At 47.2% G+C, this 20,001-nt stretch overlaps 1 protein-coding gene across 1 annotated transcript in view; it reads right to left on the reverse strand.

The window, feature by feature from the left end:
• LOC133629498 (protein lin-28 homolog B-like) overlaps positions 1–14,570 on the reverse strand; it is a 36,216-nt gene extending 21,646 nt beyond the window's left edge. Inside the window, 3 exon segments of the mRNA XM_062020155.1 lie at positions 13,997–14,301; positions 14,521–14,542; positions 14,544–14,570. Of these exon segments, the coding sequence (XP_061876139.1) occupies positions 13,997–14,301; positions 14,521–14,542; positions 14,544–14,570 (354 nt within the window).
• Positions 14,571–20,001: the final 5,431 nt, after the last annotated feature.

The raw sequence follows: 20,001 nt of genomic DNA on the forward strand, positions 1-20,001 counted from the left end.
AGGTGTCTGCTATACCTTACCATAAAAACGTTAAACAGCAAGACTTATCCTGTACTAACAATCCCTGACTAACAATTCAAGTTTTCTAGTCTTTCCATGGGTTTTTATCATGGTTAATCCTCTTAGCTACTCTTGCACAGCAGATGGTACATTTACTAAGGTTCTGATTATTTAAATCTGATTATTAAACTAGCTAACCTAATATCCCATCAGTTCTGCCGACTTACGTCGTCATCTGCACCTTAATTACATACAATTCTACCAGAATTAGAAAGGTGGCTTAGATATTTAGACCTATGAATAAAAGAACAGTTTTGTCTTAGAGGAAGAATGAACACAACGTTATTTTGGTTGACAGCCAGCAGCGTGCCCAAGTGTGACCAGCAGGACCAAGGAGGTGATTGTTGCCCTGTACTCGGTGCTGGTGAGGTCTCACCTCGAATATTGTGTCCAGTTCTGGGCTCCTCACTGCAAGAAGGACATTGAGATGCTGGAGAGGATCCAGAGATGGGCAACAAAGCTGGTTATGGGTCTCCAGCACGAGTCTGATGGGGAGGGGCTGAGGGAGCTGGGGATGTTCAGCCTGGAGAAGAGGAGGCTGAGGGGAGACATGATCATTCTCTGCAACTACCTGAACAAGTAATCAATGACATGACATGGCTTCAAGTTGCCCCATGGAATGTTGAGGTTGGAGCTGAGGCAGAACTGTTTCCCTGAGAGGGCTGTCAGCCCCTGTGCCAGGCTGCCCAGGGAGCTGGGGCAGTGCCCAGCCCTGGAGGGATCCCAAAGCCGTGGGGCTGAGGGCCAGGGGTTAGTGGTGGCTGTGGCAGGGTGAAGGCAAGGCTTGGACTCCACGATCTCAAAAGTATTTTCCAACTAAAACAACTCTATGAGTCTAAGATTTTCTATTTCAAACCTTTATCACTGTTTTTGGAGGGACGGGAGTGGCAGATCACCTACATATATGGCAGTCACAGCACCAGAGAGCAGAGGCACTACTAACGTGTCTCACATGGTTCAGGCATAACAGGGAACCAGTGGGTGACCTCACAAGAAATTATTCTTTAGAAACACACAGCAGTAGATGGAGATGGTGTTGATTCAAAAAGTGACTTGAACTTAGCAGCAACTTTAAATTATTAGTTGGGAGAACATCTGATTTGTAACCGTATTTAACAGTTCTCTAAACAGCTGCATCCCAAAAGCTGGCAGAAATGCTGGTCTGCAGCCACTTCTATTATCAAAGCATAAGGTGTATTCTGTTAGGAAGGACACATCCCATGTTTCAGTGAAACACCTCTGAATTTACAGCAGTACAAATGAGAAAACAGGGCAAAAGCCTTCTAAAGTAAACAAGAGGCTGATTAAAAGGATTTTTACAGAGGAGGACAAGGGATTTTCACAAAGAATTAAACCCATTGGCTCAGGTATTGGGGAAGTACTCAGAAATGCTTGAAAAAGTGTACTTTTAAAATAGCATCTTATTACTATAGTTCCGATTCTGTTTATTGAGGAAGCAATTATGAAACTGGAATGACACATATCCAGCTGCATTAACCCAAGGACAGCAATGTTGGCTTTTGCTCAGCTCACACAACAAAAGACTACTTAAGTATTATTTAAGACCCGGATACTGAATCTGTCACTTTTATGCCCCAATTTTAGCACGCTCTGCCAAAGAATGTTTTCCAAAACCTCATGAAAGAAGGTCAAGGCCAGCTGCACAGAAGGACACAGAGGGGTTCCTTCGGGACAAGTCCTTCCCCTTACCATCTGCTGACACAGCTCCCACCAACGCTCCTGGGGTAGAGCAGACGCAGAAGTATCAGCCTGTTAATTCTGAATGTGTTTGCTTTTGTGGCTTGGTTTCACCTCAGACATGCCAGACATCTCATTACGAAATGCAGGCAGGTGACTAGTTCTGATGCAGTTACAAGGCAAACATTCCACAGGAGGAATGCTTCGAAACGCTCCATGGTTTAAAAGCTGCATCACTTAGTAGCATCCTTTCAAGACAACTATTTGAGCTGTAGACTCTCCACCATCCTTCATTCAGCACATTGTTTCACAGGACACTGGTAGCACACACAGGCTTCCACTGCCTGTCAGGGTACAGATCCAGACTGACAAAGGCAGCACAAAAATTGAGTATCTCCTCTTCTAAATACCCTTTCCATACCGAGGTATTGCAAGACCATGTCTTCACTCAGTCTCTTTCCTGCACAAATGCAACAGTGTGGTCTCAAAGACTGCCCAACATCAATCAATCAGTGAAAACCACCAACCCTCCCTGCACCAACAGCTCAGTACCCCCAGAACCCCTGAAACCCATGACAAAATACAGCCTGAAATCTCTGCCATCTATATTACTCCTTTACAGGTCCAATAAAAGTTGCCTGCTCCCTCAGCTGTTTGCTTTTTATGTCAGAAGTAAACAAACTCCAGGCTCCATTTTTATTGGACTGTTCAAAGAGAAAGTTCCAGAGGCTAAAATCAGAGGTACATCACATAATAACTATGGTGCAAGAAATACAGCTGAGTTTTGGGGAACAGTAAATTCTGTGTATGCTACTCACAGACTCCTTTCAGTGACATTCACACCAACGTTTATTCCCAGGCTACCATGTAAGACGCAGCCATTAGTAGCTGAGAACACAACACAGTATGTTGGGGGGTAGCAGGTGAGCATAAAGCCAAGTAAGCACAAATGAAAGTGAGAGGAATAAAAAAGGGTTAGGCTTGCAGCTGCATGTGCAACTTCAGTTCTTTTCTAGGTTTGTCCCTCCTTGGCTGTACAAACTCAGTTTTCCCTTATCATTGTTTATATACATGTGTGAAGGCAAATGTAATTTAAAGCCAACTCCATAACCTAGCTTGATCAAATAGACAAAGAGAAGCCAAATTAAACATGGGGCCACACAAGGTGCCCATTACCAAGTATAATAAAAGGTTAGCTAGAAAGCTCTTACTGGGAGACAAAACTACTTGCCAGTAGCTTAAGTTCTCTAGACACCTCTTACATATGCTACAGGGGGAACAGGCACGTTGCAGTATTTAACCACAAAGGTTTTTGGAAACACAGGCAGTGCCTACACTGGATGTATTTGCCCAGCAGTTCTTGCACCAGCAGCTTCCACAGGAGTATCCCATTGGGAGAGGAAGGGAGCAAAATCAGGGAAAGGGGCACAGGAGAATGAAGGCTCCTGAACAATTGCTCAGGCTCTGGCCAAATGAGCTCTAGTGATTACCAGTAGATTCCCTTGGGTGTGGGTCAACCACTCATTTGTGTAGTCTCTGACTTTCAGTTATAGCTATGGAACATATAGGGGTGGAGATAACGAAGCTGGAGATGCAAGGAAGTAAAGCTACCAGGGAAAACTGAGAAACCATGCGTGGGAATGGCTCAGCTTTTGGTAAATGTGGTTTTGGAAGATGGTAGATGAAATTGGCACATGAAGTAACTTGAAAACCTTGAGTAGGAACACAGTGAACCCTTCAGGGCAGATTTGTTACTACTGTCTTCTGCAACACCAAAATACCACACCACTTCCCAAAAATACAGGAGCAGCAAGCAGGCTGACATCAACACGAGTGGGAGTCCCACCTGCAGGGCTCTCTGTGTTCCACCTTAGTCAGATCCCTGAAAACATTACAACGTAGAAGTAGAGAGGATACACATACCAGTGGTGTGAACACAGAGCAGATGCTGTGCTCTCTTCCCACCAGGCTTGGATAGCTGGAGGACACGCTTACTCCTTTAGATGAGTCAGATTTTGCTCACTCAGTCAAAAAAAATGATCTCCACCTTCAGGTGAGGACTCAAAACTGCTACAGATAACGACGGAAAGTCTCGTTGTCTCTTACAAAACACATGTAGGATGAAAGGCATAAATGCATGAGCAGGTAAGGATTTCATCAACCAAAGGACAACAAGGTATTGATACCTCAGTAAGGCTGAGTTCCAGCAATGTTGGATAATGCAGTCAATGCCTCTCTGATTAGAAAGGCACAGTCTAAGAAAACGTTCTGTGGTAGAGCTCTTGCATTTCTGTTCAGTATGTTGCCAAATTTAACCTCATCAACCTGCTTGTTTGATATTAGACAAGTTCACAAAGTACACTACTAATGGCTGCATCCACCAAATAATGCACTAATTCCAGAAGCTGGCCACTGCCTTACACAGCACAGGGAGGATGGCAATGCTTCTGCACCACCTTTTCAGTGTCAGAGGACACTATGATTTGTGGCTATGAGGCTGCACAGAGTACTGCATGAAGGCTGAGCAGCAACATAACCAGCAGGCACTGCCACACAATCACAGCTGGAGAGTGGATGCCGTGAGCTGAAGCATATTCTGAGTACACACACACACCCCCCAGGGGAAACCTCGCACAGGACAGTTAGGACAGGTGAACAACTGCCTCTTTCAAGACACAGGTAAGTAGACAACACAGGTAACATCCCTGCCAAGGCAGGTCCCACCTAGATCAGGTCACACAGGAACATGTCCAGGTGGGTCTTGAAGCCCTCCAAGGAAGGAGCCTCCACACCCTCCCTGGGCAGCCTGGGCCAGGGCTCCCTCACTGAAACACTGAAAGAGTTTTTCCTCATGTTTCAAAGGAACCTTTTGTGTTTCAGCTTCTTTCCATCACTCCTTGTCCTGTCATTGGATACAACAGAAAAAAAGGCTGCCCCAACCTGCTGACACCCACCATTTATATACTTATAAATGTTAATAAGATCCCCCCTCAGTCTCCTCTTCTCCAGACTAAACAGCCCCAGGTCCCGCAGCCTTTCCTCATCAGGAAGATGCTCCAGTCCCCTGATCATCTTGGTGGCCCTGTGCTGGCCTCTCTCCAACAGTTCCCTGTCCCTCTTGAGCTGAGGAGCCCAGAACTGGACACCGGATTAAATTAATGTTTGTTTTCTTCCCCAAGCTGAGCAGTCCTGTCTGTTTTCACTTGAGGCCGTAAGTGGCAAGTGAGCTCTCCCTGTCCTTGGAGATTCCAAAGGCCCTCTGTACTTATGGCTGATGGTGGTCCTTTGTTCCTAGGTGGCCCTAAACCAGGACACATTTGTCTAGAGGACCATGTAGGCTTGGTAAACATTCTGCTCATGAGCAAAACGTGATCATGGGTTGAGATGGGAAAAAAACCAAAACCAAGAAACCCACACAAAACTCAGGAGACTTTAACCACATTTGTTCAGCTGAACACATGTGAATGATTCTGAGGCCAACCCTATATAATCTCTCTTTCCCAAAAGACATACCCCTTTGATTCAATGCATCTTAAGGACAGATTCATAAACAGCTTTTTTCTTTATAGGCTCACACTGCTGCTGCATCTCCCAGCTATGCCCCATCGTGTGAATATTCACTTTAACCTTACCCTTTCCTTGCATTCTTGTGGCCATCACTAGTCACTGTGAAGCTGCTGCAGCTCATACACCACGTGGGATTTTGTTATGGACACGGGAACGTTCTTCAGAGTAACCAGGTGCATAACTGTCTCTTATGTAGACAGGTGAGACACTTTTGAGGTAAGAATCATTCTTACAAAACAAGTGTTAACACGAAGTAGGAAGTCAAGACTACACAAAACTACAGTCAGGTTGTGTGGGTTTTTAAAGGTAACACTGATTAGACTGATTAATCACCCTCTGTGCTTCCAGAGAGTTGAGCCCCCGAGGCTAACAGTGAGAAGGAGAAACTTGAAGAAAGGGAGCGGATAGTTGGTGGCAGAGTTGGGACATTTCAATGCACAGGAAAGAGAGAACAGACACAGAGCTGAGAGATACATCATTCTCCACAGATTAAAGACCTCAGACAGTTAAAACTAGGAATAGGTGGAGATGCAAGATTAGTCTGCATCAGTAACATGTTTGCATTTTCAATTCAGCTGTTAGTTTAGAAGAGAGTCAAAGCAGCATAAACCACCAAATGGATATTCCAGCACAATTTAAGGACAATATATATACATATATACCAAATCTATATACAGCTCATGCCTGATAAGCTCCTCAGCGGATCATAGATCATATAATGGTAGGGCTGGAAGGGACCTTTAGAGATCATCCAGTCCAACCCCCCTGCAGAAGCGGGGTCACCTAGATCAGGTCACACAGAAACGTGTCCAGGTGGGTCTTGACGCCCTCCAAGGAAGGAGCCTCCACACCCTCCCTGGGCAGCCTGGGCCAGAGCTCCCTCACGGAAACACTGACACAGTTTGTTCTTATGTTTAAGTGGAACTTTTTGTGTTCCAGCTTCATCCCATCACCCCTTGTACTGTTGCTGGCTACTATAGAAAAGAGGGATGTCCCAACCTCCTGACACCCAGCCTTCAGGTATTTATAAATGTTAATAAGATCTCCCCTCAGTCTCCTCTTCTCCAGACTAAACAGCCCCAGGTCCTGCAGCCTTTCCTCATAAGGAAGATGCTCCAGTCCCCTGATCATCTTGGTGGCCCTGTGCTGGCCTCTCTCCAGCACTTCCCTGTCCCTCTGGAGCTGAGGAGCCCAGAACTGGACACAGGACTCCAGATGAGGCCTCAGCAGGGCAGAGCAGAGGGGGAGCAGAACCTCCCTTGACCTGCTGCCCACACTCTTCTTGATGCCTCCCAGGCTGCCATTGGCTTCTTGCCCACGAGGGCACATTGCTGGCTCATATTTAGCTTATTAGCAATCAGTTTATTAACTGATTTATTAACATTTCCATTGTCTCTCCATCCCCAGCTGAAGGCAACACCAACATTCTGCTGTTTTGCAACAGAAGGGACTGCAGTTTCATTCATGTTTCTGTGACAGTAGCTTCCAGCTCACTTTCCTCCTATACCTCCACCTCACCCTGGCAGCTGTTTGCATCCCTGGCCACCCTTCTATGGCACAGACACTGACCACTCTGACTTGTGGGGATCATGGAGCTTCTCTGATGTGAACAGTGGCAAAAATCAGATACCAAATTTCCCCAGCTGGGTCTGCCACGCAGCTTCACAAGCACTTAGGCTAGCCCAACAAGGAGAGTGCTATAAAAGCCCCTGAAGCTTACTGAGGCAGCAGCAGCGCTGCCAAATGTGAGAGTAAGATGGCTGTAGGACTCCCACCGAGAAGGGTGACTGCAGGAGTTCCAGCCTCCACCTGTTCACCACGCTGCTACGGCAGAGCCAGCTCAGCTGCTTGCAGAGCAGCTGCTGACCTGCTGCATCTTACAGCTTTGCATCTTAGTCAGTGCCCGTTCTCCCTAGTGCAGCGGACTGTGGCAGCTTCCACAGCTGCTCTGTGAGCAGCTGAGCCATCTCTGGAGGGAGGGTCTGCCATTCCCTCTAGCCATCTCCCAAGGAGCTCACCTCCCCTTTTACAACTCCCCAAATAAGCTGAGGAATAGCCTGCACATCCATTTCTCCAACTAAATGCGCTCTCGAGAACTGTCTCAGGAGACACTTCTGCACCTTGCATGCAGAGGTGTTCACTGATACTCTGCTGATGTAAAAGCAATTCAAGGATTTGCAGTTCTCACTGGTGGTATCTAGCAAGCAAAAGCTAGCATAGACCTGTCCTGAGTTACTGTCCCTTAAAAAAACCCTAAGTATCACATAAAACCTTTCTACCAGTTACGATAACTTGCAGCTGATTTAACAAAAGGGGAGGGAAAAGCACCCTTAAATACAGGGAATGAAAAGTGTATATATGGTATGTCTGTATTCCTCTGTGTTTGTTTAAGAAACATCATAAATGGTCTTTAACTTCTGTTTCTAGGTTCACAGAACCACAGAATCTCAAGGGCTGGAAGGGACCTGGAAAGCTCATCCAGTGCAACCCCCCTGCCAGAGCAGCACCACCTAGAGCAGGGCACACAGGAACTCATCCAGCTGGGTTGGAATGTCTCCAGAGAAGGAGCCTCCACAGCCCATCTGGGCAGCCCCTGCCAGGGCTCCCTCACCTCAACAGGGAAGAAATTCTTCCTTGTGTTTCTTTGGAAACTCTTCTGTTTCAGCTTGTCCCTGTTTCCCCTTGTCCTATCACTGGCCATCCCTGAGCACAGCCTGGCTCCAGCCTCCTCACACCCACCCTTGATGGATTTATAAACACTAATAGGTTCACAGGAACTTTCTTAAATCACACCTTTAAGGTCACTTTTATACACTTTTGCAGAAACTGATGGGCCTGATTTTGCTTCTGTTGATAATTAGTGGAGAAAAGTGACAGGAATTACCAGGTTACATAAGGAAGATGGATTAAACAACATTTACACCAGAGTATACTTTGTAAAGACTCTAAATCAAAACTCTGGATGGCTCCAGATAGACTTACTAACTACCTCAGTAATGTAGTTGCAAACCAGGACGAGCAACAATAACATTTTTTCCCCAATTCACTTCCTTTTAGCTTTGGTTCATATATCTGCTTTGATATCTTATGTTTGTGCCTCAGACAAAATATCCTCTTCCTTCCAGCATCCCAGCCCCTGTGCACAACTTCCTCAGCCTTGGAGAAAGAGAGGATAGCATGCCCTGGAAAGTGTATATACCTACTACTCTGCCAAAGAGGAAAACCTCTCGAGACAAAATAACCCCACTGCAGGCCTCTGTCTGATTTTTGCTTGTCAACATTTCAACCTCTTCAACAAAATCTGACTGAACAGCATTCAGGTTTAACAGAACTTTCCATGCACTTCAATACCACATGCATCTATTCATCAAAATGCACTGCAACGTAGGGTTTTGATGTAGACAGATGAAATCTGGAGGGTGTTTCCACAGATGGTGGCGGCTCTGTTAACTCTAGTACTGAATTTCAAGCTTCTTCAGACAATCACCTTAAACCATCAAGCCCTCAGTGAAGTGTTTCACCATCTGCCTAGGATTTGAAATGTAGGACTGGGCCTAATTAGTAGCAAAAATAAACAAATAAGGAAGGAGCAATCCCAAACCAGGCTGTTCTGCCCCACACCACAAACCCACTGTCCTCATCACCTCAAGCCAATTTTCTCTGTATGCTCCAGCACAGCCAGCGAGTGCCAAAGCTCAGCTCTGGATTTCCAACACTCACCCAGGTTCTACAAGATCCCTGATACACGTGCTCACTGCAGACACACATTTACTCCCCGTTTGCTTCCTTCCTCAGCTTCCCTCTCCAAATGCCACTAGCTACTTCTGTTTTGATTAGGACTCAGCTTTCCTGGTCCCCAGTAGAAGTCAAAGACGACAAGCCTGCAATAATACGCTCTACATGGAGACTTCTGCACTTCAAACAAGCACTGGTATGTACTATTTAACAATGAGAAGCAATGTGATATTGACCCCACTTGCTTGCCCAGAACTTCCAGTTTCCCCAGGCAATTAAGAAGCTTTTTACAGGCTCATAACAATGCAGAAATGGCAAAGATGTGCTAGATGAATGGATGCATCCTTGCAAAAGCACGAGGTCACATGTGTAATAATATATGCCAGTCAGCATTCAGCGTGTCATGTCATGCCCAACTTGATCTTAGGATAAAGTAGTTAAACTGTGGCTAAAATACCAGGAATTTGAAGAACAGACACTTGATGGTCAGTCAAATTAAGGGAAAAGGTTTCTTTTCAGATGCTGCTTACATGTCTAGTTTTCCATTCATTCCTCTGTTCACAATCATACCTGAATAGTCTCAGTAATTTTCCCTCCTTCTTTTGTTACAGGTACAACAACAGGAGCAAAAATTACAACATCTATAGGACAGCACAGTGCAGGAGGACTCCACGAAAGAAAAAAGGCTCTCTTCCATCTCTACAAACCTTATATTGGCAGTAACTTGCAGCAACATTAAGAATTTTCAGATGAAAGTGAAAAATTTCAAACCAACCATGTTCCTTTCAAGGAGAAAACAAAACACACCAACCCCTGCGTGCTGCTCCTCCCTTCCTTCCTCTCACCACCTCATGAAAGACGATCCCAAAGGAGGATCAGGTTTAAGGTCCCAGTTCAGAAATCCTGTCGCAGTCCCTTAACATGGCAACAGCTCTGGACTTGAGAGCCAGGTCCTAACAAACATCTTCTAAATGGAACAACCCATCTCATCCTGAGAGACCACACTGCTCAGGAAGAGACTGGCAAATCACAACCCTTGATACTCACAACTGCGTTATTTCATTGCATCTGTTTACCTCCAGCACCCTTCCCTCCGTTACCACCTTTAACATCTGAGACTTACACCAAGCAAAAGAGAACAGACACGTTTCCAGTACATGCAAGTAAAAAGAAGCCACAGCATTCAGCCTCACTGCCAGCATCCAAAAAAAGCTGCGAGTACCATTTTTCAGCACAGAAACAGATCCACAAGCCTCATCCTTTTCTCTGACCTGGGGAAAGCTCATGTGCACCACACAGGGTTCCACTCGCCTCACCTCTCCAGTCTGCTTTACCCTTTGACAAACAGATCTCCTCCTACAACTTCGGGAGAGCTGTTCACACGCAGCTATGTGCAGAATTCAGCTCCTAACAGACAAGCAAACTCTATTATTCACTCCATGCCGACTTACTGAAAGCCCAAATGACCATACTGAGACAAACTCACCCAGGTGAACATTCCTTGGATTTAACAGTGTTACAAAGGACCAACTGCTACTCTTCCTCTTTTTGTTTCCCATCTACAAGAAACCCAGTGGACAAGGCACGTTGCTGCACTGGGCATGGCTTGTCTTTGGAAAGCAAAATCGGGCTTTAGGACTTGTCATTTTGATACGACACTGACTCAAACACTTCACCCAAGCTTAGAAGGTGTATCAGGACAAAGCTGAAAAAGAGCAAGAGTGTAGATGTTTGTAAGGGCACCATATTTACACTGCACACACACACACACACGTGGCTGACGTGCTCCGACCTTAAATAATGCATCTAGCTCCAGGCACCTTATCACCAGAAGGGTAACAGCAACCTGAGCGTGGTTCAGAGCAGATCAATCAAAATGATCAATGCTGAAGGAAGGACTTGAAAGGCAGAGCTGAAAACTCCATAGCGTGGCTGTTTCATGAAGGGAACTTTCATTGGGTGAAGGGGAAGAGAAGTCCCAACAAAAGCATCATCCATCAGAAGTACATCAATATGCACAATTAGCAAAGGACTGACTGGAGGAAAAAACCCATCTGTGACTGTAATCTGCTCACAACCAAGGGGGGAACTCTGACAAGAGAGTAAAATTATCTATTGCAAGCTCAGAACTCTAGGTGTAATGAGACTCAACAGTTAATTTCCTCAACTATTACAGGAATTTTGACTCCACATCCAGTAAGTATTTTACCCACAGCCAGATCTCATCAACTGAGCACAACCTCACCATGAAAAGGTAAAGGAAGGAAAGATGTTGTTGCAGGGTTCAAGCTTGCATTGACAGGAGCTGGACTGTGTAAGAGAGAAGCTTCTTTCTTCTGCCTGGACTGTACAAAACGATACTGGTAGCTACACAGATTGCAGAAGGCCTGAACTCATGCAACACTATGCACACACAAACCCACGATGAAGCGTGTTCAAGGCATTTTTGAACAGCAATATGTTGTTCCAACACATTCATAAGATAACACCTTTGCCTTGAAAAGGCCTTTTCTGGTGACTAAATTTCTCAGATTAATGAAACTAACAGGAAGAGGGGCTCAACCACCTTTCAGGCAACGGGCTCTGTTGTACAAGCAGCACTGCTGAGCAACATCACTCATTTAAAGGCATGGTTGTGCGCTGGCTACTACTGTTACCACGGGTCAGTTAGCCAGCTAACATGGAAGCACTGTGTACAGCAATAGAAATGACCTGAAATGTACTCTGAAACAAAACAGATGCTGCTGCTGCACGTGAAACGGAGACAAACTGCTTTTGACTGATAGAAGATTCACATTACTTTATGTATATCCTAGATTTCATCAGAAAGGAAAAGGTGACAAATGTGTTTTGTCATAAGAGCCATGCATTGCATACACACACACACACTTATACTTATATATACATATATAAGTAATATCTTCACTCAGAAAGACACATCTCTCAGTAATACTCCAAATGACCCAGGCACAGGGTTCCCATGCGATGACACACACTCTTTTTCACTGCATTTCACACTGTGATAGGTCTTAGAAACCCAAAGACACTGATAAACTGTAGATGATTAAAGCATAAACAAAGATGTCTCACATTTCCTTCTTGTTCCCTCCTTTAGGGCTCACAACTTCATGCTTCCCACATGCTTGTTGATTATTCTCCATTACTGCTTTCCATGTTTGGAACAGCACACCTTATTCACATTTAAATGCATTGCACTGTTGTGCAGTTGGATGCACTTGGATTTTATTTCCACAGCTCTAAGGATATCTTTGTTCCTAAATGCATTTGTTTTTTTAATTAACAACGCTGCCATTCTTCATAAGTTTCTATTATTTGGGAAGCAAAAAGAATGACACAGAATGACAGAAAATCGGATGGAAAAAAGGGCATTTTATCCTTGAAGTAAATTCACAGAGCTGTAAAGAGCAGTTTCACCAACTGAAAAGGTAGAAAGGAGGGAAGAAAAGAGGGGAAACCAGGAGGAAGGGTGCTCCTCCTTTGATAAGCACTGCATTCATTCAGCAGCAAGGGGCATGGGGGAGGGGGAGAGAGCACCTCCCGTGCCAGTACAAAGCAGTGAGTGTAAGAATTTGGTACATTCTCTGTCGGATTCTAGGCTTTGTGGATAATTCCAAATGCAAGCAGGTAAGACTGATATTCAGGCCCTGAGGGCCAGGGTAAGACAGTAGGATCAGAAATGCACCCCAGCAAGGAGCAACGGCAACAGCAGCAGCATTCCTCCCATGTTTCGGTCACCTTCTAATTAACCTAATGAAAGGTGTATTGTTTAAAGAAGCCTGATGAGAATTACCACAGATATGGCCAAGCCATCGCAGGGAACAGTGAAAGGGAATCACTGCATAATCGTGGAACACCCCCCTGCCCCGTCACTGCCAACGTCACAGAAAATGGCCAACCACGTAAAAAGTTAAGATGCCTTTCTGCCTTCCTAACATGGCCCTAGCCAGACCCAAAATGGTCTCTCTAGCTGATAGCGCTCTTCTGATCCCAGAGAAGACGTCGTTGCAACTGCAGACTAACAGAAGGGCTCCTGCTTCACAAACCACACCACAGAGCTTGGGAATAGCTCCCTCAGCTTTGTCATTTTGTCCGTGTCTGGCATCTGGGGCTCCCGTGCGTGAAGGCGTTCATGCCAGCTCCCACGTCCAGGCTGCTCTGCTTAAAGCTAAACCCGAGGGCCACACGGCCCTCCTCTCCCCAGCAGCACGACAGAATTGGTCCCAGTTCCTTCACCTTTACCAGGTTTGGGGTTTGTTTTTTTTGTCTAGGAAGGAGTATTTTAAAACCAACCAAGCAAACCACACACACGCTTCAGAGTATCACCACAGGGATGCTCCCAGGTCCCAATTACTGCAGAATAACTCTGTAATTATGTCTTCATTTCACTAACTAATCTCAGATGAGCTTTTAAAAAGCAAGAAAAACGTTTGGAGTCGTATTCAAACGTTATCTGGATGAAACCCGACATTTATTTATCCTTTTCCAAGCTTAATCCAGTTTAATTGAAAACCTTTTTTTTCCCCTCCCCTTTTCCAAAAGAAAGGCACATCAGCTCACAATCAGTCTGGTGACAAAAGATAAACCTTGTTAAAAACAAAAGCGTGGCATTTGAAAACAAACAAAAAGCACGGGAGCAATTCCTAACCAAGCAGGACCGTGTGAAGAAACACCACCAGTCCTTCGCTCAAACCTCCAGCCACAGAGACTAAGCGCAATCTAAAGACCTTATTTACTCCAATCGTACACCGCCAACAAAACCACTATCCGAGGCAACGCTTTTAATTACAGATGTACCTAAAGACCTAGGAAAAAAAAACCCAAGCTTACTTCTCTTCGCATGAAACCGGAGCCCCACTGAGCTCAGCCAAACGTGGCTGCCTGAGATGGAAGGCAGGGGAAAAAAAATGAGTCTTACTCGGTGTACAAAGACATCAACTGGAGACTCCAAGGGGCTTCCCTCTCGGTTGCTCATGGAGATATACCCGTATCCCATTCTCCCATCAAACCATTTGCAATGGCCGGTTCCGTGCAAAACCTGGGATTCCTCCTCTTCCTCCTGCTCCGGCAACTTCCCGGGCTTGTCTCCACCTTTACTTGCCCCTGCTGAGGAAGAGGGAAAGGCGGGGGGGGGCGGGATGGGGGGTTGGGAGTGGTGCGGGGAGAGGGGGGGTGGAAAAAGAAGGAAGGTGGGGGACAAGATGCAAAGGATAGAGTTAAATTCTGGTAACAGAATTGGCGCTGTATGAAGGGGTCACTACAGAAGGAACGAGGGGGAAACGACAACAAAAAAAATCGAACAGAACAAGAATGCAAACGCAAACGGACGAAAGATATTTTTTTTTCGTTAAGCCCTAAAACAAGCAACTTCTCCCCAAAATGCGTGAATAAAAAAGGGCAATGAAAATGCCCGGAGGTTAGAGGGAGGAAGCACCGCGGCACGGAGCCTCTCCCCCGCCCTCTGTGCCTGGGCAGCCCACGTTGCTGTACATACGTGCATTTTTCCATTTAACTCCATCTTTCAGCCACATTACAGCCCGGAACGCGATACTTTACTTGAATATTGCTGGTTTAAGACCGATCCCATTTCTCAACAGAAAACTCTCAGCCCAATTAGTCTCTCCTCGCAAGGCGCAGGACCCGAGGGAGGGGGGAGAGGCCGGTCGGGGAAGGGGTGCAGGAGAGAGAATAAGCCAAATTGGGTAGATTGCACAACTAGTTACTGCACATGCGGCGCCGAAACCACTATTTTGCACCGTGTCTCCATCTCTCCTTGGAATAAACTTTCGATTAAAGTTGGGACAGGTGTACGGCCGTTTTCTCTCATCCCACCACGGCAACTGTGCTTAATCAAACAGGAACAATTCAAACAATAGCCCCCTGAAAGCTTTTCAAGTTGTGAATCGGTGTGGGCGGTACGGAACAGTTTCTTAGCTGGGTAACAATGGGTTAGGAGAAAGCCCCCTTGCGCGAGCTGCTAAAAAAGGGTAATGCATAGTTGGGTTAAAGGGGGAGGGGGGGAAAGGGGGGGGGTTAGAGAGAACGAACGAGCGAGTGAAAATCATAGTAAAACAATAGAAAAAAAGAAAATTAACCTTCGGCCATGTTGCCCCACGGGCCCTCTGCTCCAAACTCGTGAGATGAAAACTTTCCCTGCGGATCGAAGTGCTCTTCTGCATGGATCTCACTGAAAACAAAGACAGACAGGCAACTGGTTATAAAATACAGCACCACAGAATCACAGCATGGTAGGTGCTGGAAGGGACCTTTAGAGACCATCCAGTCCAACCCCCTGACAAAGCAGGTCCCTAGACCTAGATCAGGTCACACAGGAACGTGTCCAGGTGGGTTTGGGAACCTCCAGAGAAGGAGCCTCCACACCCTCCCTGGGCAGCCCGGGCCAGGGCTCCCTCACCTCAGCACTGACACAGTTTTTGCTTATGTTTCAATGGAACTGTTTGTGTTCCAGCTTCATCCCATCATCCCTTGTCCTGTCAGTGGATACAACAGAAAAAAGTGCTGCCCCAACCTCCTGACATTGAGATATTTGTCAATATTAATGAGATCTCCCCTCAGTCTCCTCTTCTCCAGACTAAACAGCCCCAGGTCCCGCAGCCTTTCCTCGTATGAAAGATGCTCCAGTCCCCTGATCATCTTGGTGGCCCTGTGCCGGCCTCTCTCCAGCACTTCCCTGTCCCTCTGGAGCTGGGAGCTGACAGCTCAGGTTTTCTGTTGTCAGGAAGGCTCAGAACCAGCAGGCACGGTGTCTGCTGGTGAAACAGCAGCGGCTCCTGCGTCCTTCTTGATGAAGGCCGAGCTACATTTGAGAATCTCTTTCCCAGTCCCTCGGCAGGTGCTCCCTTGCCGCCCCGGCGCCAAAAGCCCACCCGGTGCGTGCGGCCGGGATCCTGTACCCGGGGCCGCCATCCCAGCTCCCCTCACAGCCGCACGGGCCGCCCCGGCAGAGGGCGACAGCCAGCCAGGCATCCATCCCGCCGCAGCGAGGCACCCAGCGCCGCACGGCCGCGGGGCCACGGCAGCAGGCGAGGCGATCCCAGCGCCGGCCTCTCCTCACACTGAGGCGATCGCCAGCGCCAGCCTCCTCACACTGAGGCGGTTCCCAATGCCGGCCTCTCCTCACACTGAGGCGATCCCAGCGCCAGCCTCCTCATCCTGAGGCGATCGCCAGCCTCCTCACACTGAGGAGGTCACCAGCCTCCTCATCCTGAGGCGATCCCAGTACCAGCCTCCTCATCCTGAGGCGATCCCAGTACCAGCCTCCTCATCCTGAGGCGATTGCCAGCGCCAGCCTTGCTCCTCACCCTGTGGCAGCTTCAATTCACCCTTGGATGGCTTCACCTGTATCGAGGCCATAAAGAAGAGACATGCAGAGTGGAGATACTGGCCCCAGATATAACCGTGTTCTAATGGACGTGCTGCTTTCAGCTAGGTGCAGTTAAACACTAGCTGTGTGTCCCCAGGGGTGTGAAGAAGAGTCCAAAGACCTGCCTATGTATAAACAGACACAAGCACGAGATACAGAATCAGCTGGGAGTTTATGCTCTTGATATCTCAGCATATATGGCTGACAAACATACACAAAGGGGGAAAAACCATCTCAGGATGTTCAGTGCCTACATTAAGGACACCCTAAATGTACACATTGACTGCACGTTTGAAAACACCATTATTGATGGAGGAAATGTTAAGTTTACCCTCCAAATCTGAAGGAATTCCCCCTGGAGCTGGCCCAGGGGGAATCTCTGTACCTTCTCAAGTCTGCTGGGGGACACACACACATCCAATTGCATTTGGCAGGAGAATGCTGACCTGACCAGACTGCAGACTTCAGCCTTCTTCCAGAGAGGCTCTTTTCCTCTTGTAGAAAGAGACTGCAGCACAGGCAGAATTAACTGGCATGCTCTGCCAAACGGGCCTTTGGGGCTGCATCTGTTACAGCATCCTCAGGAGACCTCTCCTGGCTACACTGACCATCTCTCAGCAGCATGAGCCTGCGGCTGCATTTGGCAGTGTCAGGAGTGCTGTCTGTCTGAAATACCAGAGGGGAATTTTACAAGCACCTGCTTTTTTGACAGCCATCACAGTGCAGCCTGTCTTCTCCCAGGAGGGGCCACCCTGGGAGACACCTGAGACAGCTCACCCACATCCCACTCGGTGGCAGCAGCAGAACCTTGCAGCCACACACTTGGTCTCCTTCCTCAAACAGTCCTTATAGAGTCAGGGAACCCGGCCCTGCCGCTCCCCAGGGCTGCAGAGCAGACACAGCACACCTCTGGGGAGCCTGGCACTTGGTGCCCAGCCATTCCCCAGTGGGCTCCAGCGCAAGCACAGCCTGGCACAGCTCTGCCTGCAGCCCGGCTCACACAGGCACCGCACCCTGGGCACCCAGAGCTGTGTCCCAGCCGGGCCCAGTCCTGGCCAGCCACACATGCTGGGCCACGGGTGCAAAGCACACAGCTGTGACCTGTGCTGGTCACAGAATGGTAGGGGCTGGAAGGGACCTTTAGAGATTATCCTGTCCAATCCTCTGCCAAAGCGGGTCCCATCTAGATCAGGTCACACAGGAACGTGTCCAGGCGGGTTGAGAAACCTTCAGAGAAGGAGCCTCCACACCCTCCCTGGGCAGCCTGGGCCAGGGCTCCCTCATCCTTACAGTAAAGAAGTTTTTCCTTAAGTTTTTGTGTTCCAGCTTTTGTCTATTTCCCCTTGTCCTGTCACTGGATACAACAGAAAAAAGTGTCACCCGTCCCCTTGACATCCACCTTTCAAATACTTGTATTAATGAGATCCCCCCTGAGTCTCCTCCAAGATGAACAGCCCCAGGTTCCACAGCCTTTCCTCAGAAGGAAGATGCTCCAGTCCCCTGACCATTTGGTGGCCCTATGCTGGCCTCTCTCCAGTAGTTCCCCGTCCCTCTTGAGCTGAGGAGCCCAGAACTGGACACAGGACTCTTAAATGAGGCCTCACCAGGGCAGAGGAGGGGGGAAGGAGAATCCCCCTTGAGGTTGGGGCAGAAGTATGCCAAAGACCTGTCTACAGGCACTGGAAGTCATCAGTCTGCAGAAAGCATCAGGTCAGAAGCAGCAGCCCTGTCTCTGCAGTGGAGAGGTAAGCACTGCCCACACACCTCTAATTCAGCCAGTGCAAGTCCCACCAACTCCCCAGTTCATATCCAGTGACCCCTTTTACCACGTTTCCTCCCCATCTTTAGTTCTTCACACCTTAACCTTCACTTCCATCCTGATTTTGCTCCTGATAGTCCCATTTAGCTTTCACATGGTGATATGCATGAACTGCTTCAGAGGTCACAGCTGGCTACTCAAGGAAAGAAGGATTTTTATACCAATAAACTTGAACCAGGTGTGTTTCAAGCCTTTACGTGTAAACCTGTCCCTGTGGAACGGTTTTTGCTTTAACTCAATGAGAGTCTACTTTAGGAAAACAATTCCAAGCTAAGTGAAAATGGATTTACATGCCTCACACAAACTGTAGTCCTCGACAGTGTAAGAAAATCCACAAGCTTAAGCAAACTCACCACCTGCTGCCACAGAAGGGAACACGGTGGTACTCTGTTCCCAATGCAGCAGCCGGATGCTTCCACCACAGCCATTAGTGTGCACACAGCCTCACAATTCATTTCCAGTACTAACTCCACCTTCAATTCGTACCCTTCTTCCACTTACAGTCTCAGCCATCATCTGTAATTCAAGAATACCTTGCAGGTCTGTGAGAGCTCCCACGTGACCCTGTTACACGGGCAAGATCACACGTGTGAAAAGGGCACGTCGCAACATCACGACTTCTGTTCTTCCCTGGCCTGCTGAGAGCAGGCTAGCACAGCTCTACAGGTACAGCTTCATCTGGCCTAGCATCTCATGCTGCAAAAGGGAAATCAGGTTAAACAAGGCACTCGGGGATGCATCAGCAGAGAGAACCAGGAGAAAGGAGCGTGTGCTGTGGCCAGGCTGACTACACAGACATGTGGTGGGTCAGCCTGGGTAGAGGAAGCTGTCCTACTAACACAGTACATGCAGCATCTTTCAGAAGAAGCCACTCATGTAGTGCCTTAGCTACCAGTGACTGCAGTGAAGTGAATTGGGTTACAAAGCCAGGATTCAATACATTGCACAGCATCACTTTGTTATGTGACTACCTGTACCGAGCTTGCCTGGTGGAAGGCTGGAATAGAAAGGGAGTATGACTGCCAGCATAAGAAAGAAGCACTAATCAGCTGCCATCCCTTTGTTTTTCACCAATGAGGTAATCAACGTGCACACCTCATTCTGAATTGGTCTCTCACTAAGTCAGTTTCCTTTTGATACCCACTTTCTTCAACACAGTTGAGGCAAACTTTCATAAATCTGGGTATACATTTCTGCATATGCTACATGTGTGTACAACACAGAACCTCAGGGGCTGGAAGGGACCTTGAAAGCTCATCCAGTTCAACCCCCTGCCAGAGCAGGACCTCCTAGAGTAGGTCACATAGAAACATGTATGTATACAACAGATTTCATGCATTTTTTTAGCTCTTCATAATCAAAATCCCTCTTCTACAAAATGCATCTTAACCAGTGTAAAGACTGTTATTATTCTGCCAAATTCAAAAGCTTTCCAGTTCGACTCATCCGTGTTTTATGCAAGAATTAAGCAAGAAATGTGGTTCACTAAGAAAAAATGAGATGAAACACCTTGGATATGTTGCAATATACTTAAGATTTTATGGGTAACTTATCACCTGAAGTGTCTCACAGACATTCACATTCACCTGGCAGCTGGGAACCACTTCAATCACCACTTACAAAGGAAACCAACATGCTGCTTTGCTGGCTTCTTTTTCAAATTAGCAACTAGAAACAGATGAGAAGCACAAACCCCAAGAGTCCCTCCAACAAAAAAGGC

This window comes from Colius striatus, unplaced genomic scaffold, assembly GCF_028858725.1.
Source record: "Colius striatus isolate bColStr4 unplaced genomic scaffold, bColStr4.1.hap1 scaffold_48, whole genome shotgun sequence".
Classification (NCBI taxonomy): domain Eukaryota; kingdom Metazoa; phylum Chordata; class Aves; order Coliiformes; family Coliidae; genus Colius; species Colius striatus.